Source organism: Protobothrops mucrosquamatus, unplaced genomic scaffold (genome assembly GCF_001527695.2).
Source record: "Protobothrops mucrosquamatus isolate PMUCROS unplaced genomic scaffold, P.Mucros_1.0 scaffold4526, whole genome shotgun sequence".
Lineage (NCBI taxonomy): Eukaryota > Metazoa > Chordata > Lepidosauria > Squamata > Viperidae > Protobothrops > Protobothrops mucrosquamatus.
The window spans coordinates 32,266-41,952 of NW_015390431.1; the positions used below are offsets into that span (position 1 = coordinate 32,266).

Below are 9,687 nucleotides of genomic sequence, written 5' to 3' on the forward strand. Positions count from 1 at the left end.
CTATTTTCTGAGAGCTGTAAAAAGAATTAATAGGTTTGGAGAGGACCTGAGAGGACTAACAAGAAAATATTTGCATAGAGTGACATTTAGCACATAATAATTCACAGAATGAATCTGGCCAAAGCTGAGTAACAAATGAAACAGATAACAAATTGCAAGAACTAGTTATAAATATCCCCCCCCCCCCTGAAGGCAGGACAAGAAGTAAGGGATGGAAACTAACCAAAGAGAAAAGCAACTTAGAACTAAGGAGAAACTTCCTGACAGTGAGAACAATTAACCAGTGGAACAACCTGCCTCCAAAAGCGGTGAATGCTCCAACACTGGAAATTTTTAAGAAGAGACTGGACAGCCAATTGTCCGAAATGGTATAGGGTTACCTGCCTGAGCAGGGGGTTGGACTAGATGACCTCCAAGGTCCCTTCCAACTTTATTATTATTATTATCATCATCATCATCATCATCATCATCATCATCATCAGTGCTTTTTTTGTAAAAAAAAAGGTGCCAGAACTCACATACGTCATACAACCCGCCTTGCCTACCCTACAAGGTTCCATCCAAAAAAGGTGCCGGAACTCCGTTCTGGGCGTTCTATGACAAAAAAAAGCCCTGACTATTATTATTATTATTGTTGTTGTTGTTGTTGTTGTTATTATTAGTCAACGGGGAAGCCAGATGTTAAGTGTTACTAACTGAACAACTGCAGGGACTCACTTAGTAACTGTGGCGAGAACGGTCACGAAATGGGGCACAACTCACTTAGCAACTGTCCTGCTTAGCAACAGAAATTTGGGGCTGCATTGTGGTGATGGCAAATCCAGGACTATCTGTATCGCTGCCGATAATTCTGATCAGATTTCTGCCCTTCTCCAAGTACACACCTTGTTTGCGCACATCCTCCACGGCGGCCACCAGTTCGTCCTTCAAGTCTTGGCTCTCTTTCGCAATCTGCTCCCCTTTCTCCAAGAAGTTCTGAGTGGCTTGCTCAACCGAAGCCGCGAGGACGTGGGCCTTCTTGGACCGGCCTTTCTTTTTCCCCGAAGGCCCCTTGTTGCTGGTGTTCACGAGGGTCGTCACCTTGGAAGGAGGAACCAAAAAAGTCAGTTAGGTATCGTTGTTAATTCTGTTCTGCACGCAATGGTCCTAAGAGAGACCCACTGTGGTATTGTTGAGAAGCCTATTGTTTACCTTAAAGAATCTTTATTCGAGTGGCATAGCATCGGCACGTACATAGTCCAAGCCAAAATCTGAATTCCTCTCCCCTGAACACATAGTATCAAAGCACAATTCCCTCCTGTAATTAACGGTCATAAATCACATTCTCCAAGTAGTTTGAAATGCAGACTTTCCCTCCAGTTCTCCAACCCGCCATTTCTTATCATCTATTTCAAACAACCTCGAATCCACACACTACTAAGATCTTGTTATGTCTAACTAATTCCCATACACATTCTTCCTCATCCCCCCCCCCCAGTATCATCTAATTCTAACTCTAAGAGTAACACACAAGTTAAGGAAAATGGCTGCATCTCCATATATTGTCAAAGCAAGAACATCCAATGTTAGCAGCGTTGACACGGTGCTCATCTCTGTTTCAAGCCAGCACTGTCCGAAGACATTTCCATGGTCCTGTGGCCAGCATGAGGTCACAGAGTGCTGTTACCTTCCCACCGAAGTGGTACCTATTCACCTACTCGCATCTGCCTGCTTTTGAACTGCTCGGCTGGCAGAAGCTGGGGCGAGAACGGGGGCTCACCCTGTCTCATGGTGCTCAGCTCTCAAACCTTTCTAGCTGACATCTTAACCACTCAGCCACCGCGCTGCCAGGTTGAAACAAGCCTCCTCCTAATTATCATGTAAAGTTTTCCACCGTTTAATTGTTTAAAGCAGAGGTCCCCAACCCCCAGGCTGCAGCCCGGTGCCAGGCCGCAGCCTGTTGGGAACTGTCAAGCGGAGGTGGAGCTCGTGCACGCATGAAGGTACATTTCTGCACTGCGCATGTGTGCCCAAAACCATCCCCTCTCCCCCCCCCATTGTCTGTCCACAGAGCTAGAAAGGTTGGGGACCGCTGGTTTAAAGCAGGGCTTTTCAAACAGTGGTACGGGTACCACCTGTGGTACACTGGCACCTGGCAGGTGGTACGCGACCATCCTAGAAAAGTGGTAGCGGGGGAGGGGAATGAGCTGAACCGGTGGCAGCACCGCACAAACCTAAGCGAGAGATGGCTGGAGCTGCAGGGCTGGCAGGGCTCAGCGGAAACGCCAGGATCAATGCTGCTTTCCAGCTGATCGGCGTTTCTTCGAGACTGTCAGGGCTCAGTGGAAGCGCCAGGATCAGCGCCAGGCTCCAGCTGGAGCTCGGCGCTCATCCTGGTGCTTCTGCTGAGCCCAGAAGAAGTGCCGATCAGCTGGAATGTTGCAGCATCCCCAGGGTCTTGTGATTTACATTCAGATGCTTGGCAACTGATTCGTATTTATGATGGTCACAGTGTCCCAGGGTCATGTGAAGTGACCAAAACCTGCTGCAACCACCCAGCAGACGGGGGAAATAAAAACTAAACACCCCTACCCCACCCCCACTATTTATTTATTTTTTTTGGTCATCAAGTTTTTGACACCTTGCTAGGCGACTGGTGGTACTCGGATATTGCCCTATCCTAAAAGTGGTACAATGGGTGAAAAGGTTGAAAAGCCCTGGTTTAAAGGATGTATTTTTTTTTTCAAACTGAACAGTTCTTTATCTTAATAACGTTTCACGGAGTGTTGATTGTACTTTTGCTCTTGTGTGTCTGTAAAACCCCCTGAGCTGCTCAAGATATATAGGCCGTTCATACCCTCTTTCAGACCCAACTTATGGATGGGAAAGGACAATAGAGATAGCAAACATGATCTCCCTCCAAGAGAGAAAGGGAGGCTCTGTTACTTTGGATCGAGGGTCTGCATTTCATTGCCTGTGCTACATCGCCATTCAGGCATAAAAAGAAGCGTAATTGCTTCTTGTGTACTCTACGGAAAGTGAGGCCTCATCTGGAACTTAAGTAAATTCTCTTTCACATCTCCACAGGTTGAGAACCACTGCATTAAGTAAACGCTGTCCAGGGCTTTCTGCTTCTCCTGGCTTCTATTCGAAATTTCCTTTTCAAAAAGAACCTCATCCATCTTCAACAGTCCTCGAATGCTAAAAGTAAAATGATTCCCTTCTTAAGAAACCAGCTTCCCAAACCTCTGGCTTATTTCTCTGGAGGCAGAAAGCCACAGATTACTCCTTCTTTTTGCCTTCTTCCCATTTCTCTTTCAATAAAGCCTTGACAGCTTGCCAATTCGTGGGGATTTCAGATCTCTTTGCCAGGCCTCCATCGGCTAAATTTCCCAAAGGATGAAAACTGTGCTCCTTCCCAGCAATTTGACCGAGCATTTGGGGTGCTGCTGTGGCGCAGCGCCAATGTATTAAGAGTACAGGTCCATCTCCTGCCTTCACCCAATCAATATGTGCTTCTGAACTTTGTCTCCTAGAGCAGGGGTCCCCAACCCCCAGTCTGTGGATCGGTACCGGGCCACGGCATGCCAGCAACCGGTCCGCGCAAACAAGCAAAGCCCCATCCGCGGGATGCAGGCAGCGCACAAAACCACACACCCTCCGGTCCGCGGAAAAACCTCTCTCCACAGAACCAGTCCCTGGTGCCCAAAAGGTTGGGGACCTCTGTTCTAGAGGATAGACCCCCCCCCAAATTAACAGAAAATATGACTTTCTATACAGGTAGTCCTCAACCCGCAACAGTTCATTTAGTGACCGTCTGAAGTTACAACGGCACTGAAAAAAAAGTGACTTAGGACCGTTTTTCACCCTTACGACCATTGCAGCACCCCCAGGGTCACGTGAACAAAACTCTGATGTTTTGCAACTGACTCATATTTATGACAGTTGCAGTGTCGGGAGTCATGCAATCACCTTTTGCAACTCTCTCAACAAGCAAAGTCAATGGGGAAGCCAGATTCACTTAACTCTGTGCTACTAATTTAATAACTGATCTGTCAACACTGCTAACATCGGATGTTTTGCATTGACAACAGATGGAAATCTAGCCATCTTTTTCCCTTTCGCTTTTAGAGTTAGATGATGCTGGGAGGGGGGGATGTGAACGAGAATCTAGCTAGACATAACAACACTAAACTTAGCGTGAGAATCAAGGTTATTGAGCCCAGAGCTGATAAAGAATTGGCGGGCTGGAGAACTGGAGAGAAGCCCGTGCTTCAAGCTAATTGGAGAATGTGATTTATGACTGTTAACTAGAGGAGGGAATTGTGCTTTGATACTATGTGCCCAGGGGAGGGGAATTCAGTTTTTGGCTTCGATTATGTAGTGCCGATCTTATGCTACTCGAATCAAAGATTCTTTAAGGTAAACAATGCCTCGAAGTTCTTTCGAAGAGTTTCATCTGTCGGAACCATGACAAATTTTAGATAGCAATAGTGCTTAGACTTTTATACTGCTTCACAGTGCTTTACAGCCCCCTCTAAGCGGTTTACAGAGTCAGCATCTTTCCCCCCAACAATCTGGGTTCTCATTTTACCGACCTCGGAAGGACGGAAGGCTGAGTCAAACCCTGAGCCAGTCAGGATCAAAGGAATTGAACCCCTGGCAGTTTGAGCAGAGTTGGCCTGCAATACTGCACGCTAACCACTGCTCCACCATGCTGCTTGGCCTTGACTCATATTTATGATGGTTGCAGCACCCCAGTGTCACGTGAACCCCTTTTGCGACCGTCTGACAAGCAAAACCAATGGAGAGAAGCCAGATTCTCTTGACACCCGTGTTACTAACTTAAACGACTGCAACAATTCACTTAACAAGTGTGGCAAGAAAGTATAAAATTTGGCAAAATTCACTTAACCAATGTGTCATGGTTCCAACAGATGAAACTCTTCAAAAAAACTTCGAGGCATTGTTTATGTCAACGCTGCAAATACTGTATATTCTTGCTTTGACAATATGCAGAACTGTCTGGTATTTTTATAGTTAAACCAGGCAACAGGGAAAAAGGGAGGAGAATAAGGATAGCCCGGGAAAAAGAAACCGGAAGTAAATCACATCTTCCAAGTTGATTGGAAGATGTGAACCATGACCCCAAAATAAGGGGGGGGGGNGGGGGGGGGGAATGCTTAGAATGTATATGCGTAACGGAAGAGAAGCCAGACCTAAGCATTTCCACCATGCTGTACTGACGACTCTGTAACCTTAATAAATGCTTTTAGGAAAAAATATGCCTGAAAGTCCTTTTAAGTGTTTCGTTAATCAGACACATGACATCGTACCTTAAAGAATCTTTATTCGAGTAGCATAGCATCGGCACGTACATGGTCGAAGCCAAAATCTGGATTCCCCTCCCCTAAACACATAGTATCAAAGCACAATTCCCTCCTCTAATTAACGGTCATAAATCACATTCTCCAAGTAGTTTGAAATGCAGACCTTCCCTCCAGTTCTTCAATCCGCCATTTCTTATTCTTATTTCAACCAACTTTGAAAAGCACTCTACTACGATGTTGTTATGTCTAACTAATTCTCATATACATTCTTCCTTCACCTACCCCCCAGTATCATCTAATTCTAACTCTAAAAGTAACACACAAGTTAAGGGGAAATTGGCTGCATCTTCATATATTGTCAAAGCAAGAACATCCGATGTTAGCAGCATTGACACAAAGTTTCACTTGGGGCTCAACTGTGGTCATAAAAAATGGGTCATGCAGATTGAGTGGCTGAATAATTTACTTATATGTCTGTGGACAAGTTAAAAACTCTCCTGAGACAAAATTTATATAAAATGTTCTATAGAGGGCACTTGCCACCAGCAAGATTAGCAAAAAATGTTCAAAAATATGTCAGAGAGATGTTGGAAATGTAAACATAAGTCAGGCACGTATTACCATGTTTGGTGGAAATGTGATAAAGTAAAGAACTATTGGAAAAAGATACATACTTGGCTAGAAAAGATGTTGGGAGAACACGTAGATCTTAAACCTGGACTTTTTTTACTAGGTATAATGCCAGAAAAGACTAACAAACAAAGCCTATATTTGATTTTGCATGTCACAACAGCGGCAAGAATCTTATTTGCGCAATATTGGGAAAATGAAGGAATGCCAACAGATGAAGAAATAATAAAAAAATACTAGAATGCGCAGAGATGGACAGATTGACTATGAGACTGAAAGAAAAAGAAAAAACAGAATATTACCAAACGTGGGACTTATTTTATCGATGGCTAGAGGAAAGAATAAAGGATTAGGTATTAAATATGTAGTAGCGAATGTAAACTCAGACAGCCCGTTGGTTGCAAAATTATTGTTGTATGTATGGGGGGCAAAATTAATAAAAACTTTGGAAAAAATAAAAACTAAAAACTCTCCTGGTATTTGCTAAGGGAGGTGTCATAAAAGGGAAGATGGCAGATGCAGTAACACTATATAGACCAGGGGTAGGCAACCTTGGCTCTTTTATGACTCATGGACTTCAACTCCCAGAATTCCTGAGCCAGCATGAGGGAAACTTTGGCCCCTTCATGACTCGTGGACTTCAACTCCCAGAATTCCTGAGCCAGCCTGGCTCAGCATGGAAACCTCTCCCTTTCCCCTCAGCATGGCTGGCTCAGGAATTCTGGGAGTTGGAGTCCACGAGTCATAAAAGAGCCAAGGTTGCCTACCCCTGCTATAGACACACATAAAAAAAGGAGTGAGGCTCTCATTTATGCAGCCACGATAGACAATTTGAGTTATTTAACACCACTTGAAGATGCTGGTCTCCCTTTGCCTTGTAGCCTGACAACCATGTTTTTTTTTAAATTATATTACACAATTAGAAATGTTTTGCCAATCAGACCTATTCAGCAAAAGAGATTTACAGAGATTTTTTTTCTTTTTCTAAAAAAAAAGATGAGTTCTTCCATCTGAAATAGTATTCGCTCATTGCGTTGTAATTCATCAATGCAGCCCACGGAATCACTCTAAAACTCTCGCTTCTGTTTTGAAAGGCTCCCGATACAATTACTGCAATTTTCCTTACAATTTGGCACATCGCTAAAACGTTATTCTCAGTGACTGCCTGACACACACAAGCAGAGCAAAACGAAGAAGGGGGAAAAAAAAATCAAGGATAGCAACAGTACTAAATATATAATCTCACTGTTACAGAGGTACAATCATCTAAATGGACAGATACCACCATTTCCTATTCTACACAAATGCGTGATGTCAAATGGCCACCTCTGAACGTTTCGCGCAAATCAGAGAACAAAAAACGAACCACAAAACCCAGTTCAAGGTTCAAAACAGCTGCATGCTGGGGAAAATATCACAAATAAGAAAATCAAATGGCCAATTACTACATTTGCAATGGCGTTTCCTAAAAAATTATAGTAATTATACTATGATTCAAAGCAAACTAAGGCTATTCTTGGCATAACGAGTTTATGTCAACGCTGCTAACATCGGATGTTTTTGCATTGACAACAGCTGGAGATGTAGCCATTTTCTTCTTTTCGCTTTTAGAGTTAGATGATGCTGGGGAAGGGGCGGGGAATGTACATGAGAGTCCAGCTAGGCATAACAACACTGAATCTAGTGTGAGAATCAAGGTTGTTGAAGTAAGAGATGATAAAGAATTGGCGGGCTGGAGAATTGGAGGGAAAGCCCGCACTTCAAGCTAATTGGGGAATGTGATTTATGACAGTTAATTGGAGGAGGGAATTGTGCTTTGATACTATGTGCTCAGGGGAGGGGAATTCAGTTTTTGGCTTCGATTATGTTAGTGCCGATGTTATGCTACTTGAATAAAGATTCTTTAAGGTAAACAATGCCTCGAAGTTCTTTGAAGAGTTCCATTTGTCAACCAGTGGAACAGCTTGCCTTCAGAAATCGTGGGCGCTCCATCACTGGAGATTTTTAGGAAGAGACTAGACAATCACCTGCCTGAGATGGTATAGGTTCTCCTGTTTGAACAGGGGGCTGGACTAGAAGACCTCCAAAGTCCCTTCCAGCTCTGTTCTATTCTATTCTATTCTATTCTATTTTCCTATTCTATAATCCTATTCTATTCTATTCTATTCTAATTTCTATTCTATCATTATTCTACTCCACTCCAATCCACTCCACTCCACTCTAGCCTTTTGTTTGGAATAGTTTCCTGTCCCTGTGGCATGAACTTTGAGGATATTTCCTGTGACACGTATTCTGACCTGAGTCTGGGTGTGCCCTTTGGCCTTTGTGAGTTAATCCTACCATGTCCTGGCACAGGTGGGGTATGCAGATTTTAGGTCTTTGTCTTCTTGAGCTTCTGGCTCCAACTTTCCTGATGGTTTACATCTGCATTTATATGGGGCTGGCTTCTGCTTGGGAGAGACTTGGGGGCAGGGTTGGTTTCTGCTTTTAAAAATCCTTTTGAGGAAATATATTTTTCTGCCCTTTTAATATTTCCTTCTCTGGGGAGCTGACTTCCCAGAGAGAGGGGGAGAGAGAGAGAGAGAGAGAGAGAGAGGGAGGGAGGGAGGGAGGGAGAGAGAGAGAGAGAGAGAGAGAGAGAGAGAGAGAGAGAGAGAGAGAGAGAGAGAGAGAGAGAGGAGAGCTAGCTTCTGAAATTAATAATTACTATAATTGTACCCTTCTTGGGATCTTCTGCACCATTAGGTATTCTGTACACTAATCTGAAACGCGTGCCCATTCCTACTGCTGTGCATATCTTGAAAGCAACGTAGGCATGTAGTGCAAAAGATTAATTAATAGAATTATAATATAAAAGCTGTAGAATGAAAGGGAACCACTCCAGATATAGGCCATCCAACAGTTCCTTCTCAGATATTCCCAGACAGAATAGTTACAGCAATTGACATGGAGCGGCGAGAGGGTAATGCAGATGTAGGTGGAGGTGCATATTATGGAAGTTGGAAAAGGCCATTTTTCCAATCCAATCTGCTCACAGGGGAAATCCAAATTAAATTATTTCCAGCGTGTGATTCTCCGGCCTCTCCTTGAAGGCCTCCAGTGAAGGTAACTTCACCAGCTCTATGGATAATTGGTTCCTCTGTCAGACTCTGTCTTATTGTTGGGAAGTTTTACTTAACTTTCAATCCAAATTGACTTTCATGAAACTTAAGGCCATTATTCCACTCTGGAATGACAGCAGACGGGTTTAGACTCTCCTTTATTTGACAATTCTTCAGGTACTTGAAAAATGCAATTATATCCGGCCTCGGTTCTCTTTTTCAAAGCTAAACAGACCCAATTTCCTTTTTTTGCTCTTTTAACACTTACTTGCCATTCCTGATCATCTATCTCCCTTTGTTCTTTCCACTCCTTTCTGTTGCACTGAACCTTTCCTAAAATACAGTGTCCAAAGAAACCCTTTACCCCTTGTCCCAATTACAGAATTTGATTTGGAGAGCTAGATAATATATTTTTTTTAAAAAAGGAGCTACACCTTCTCTCAATAAAATTTATTTTATTTATTTATTTATTTAATTTAATTTATATGCCGCCCTTCTCCCGACAGGGACTCAGGGCGGCGCACAACATATTTAAAACCATTAACATATATGCAATCCCCCCCTTAAAACCGAATTAAACCGAATTTTAATGTTGCGTCTTCCGAATATTTAAAACCCAATATAAAATCCACCCTAGGTCAGGTCCG

The 9,687-nt window shown here is 43.3% G+C and overlaps 1 protein-coding gene across 1 annotated transcript in view; it reads right to left on the reverse strand.

The window, feature by feature from the left end:
- The window catches only part of LOC107299090 (catenin alpha-2-like), a 44,820-nt gene continuing 35,133 nt past the window's right edge, over window positions 1–9,687 (reverse strand). Inside the window, exons 2-3 of the mRNA XM_015828457.1 lie at window positions 885–1,080; window positions 1–14 (exon numbers count right to left, since the gene is read on the reverse strand). Coding sequence (XP_015683943.1) covers window positions 1–14; window positions 885–1,080 — 210 coding nt within the window. The remainder of the gene's footprint in view (window positions 15–884; window positions 1,081–9,687) is intronic.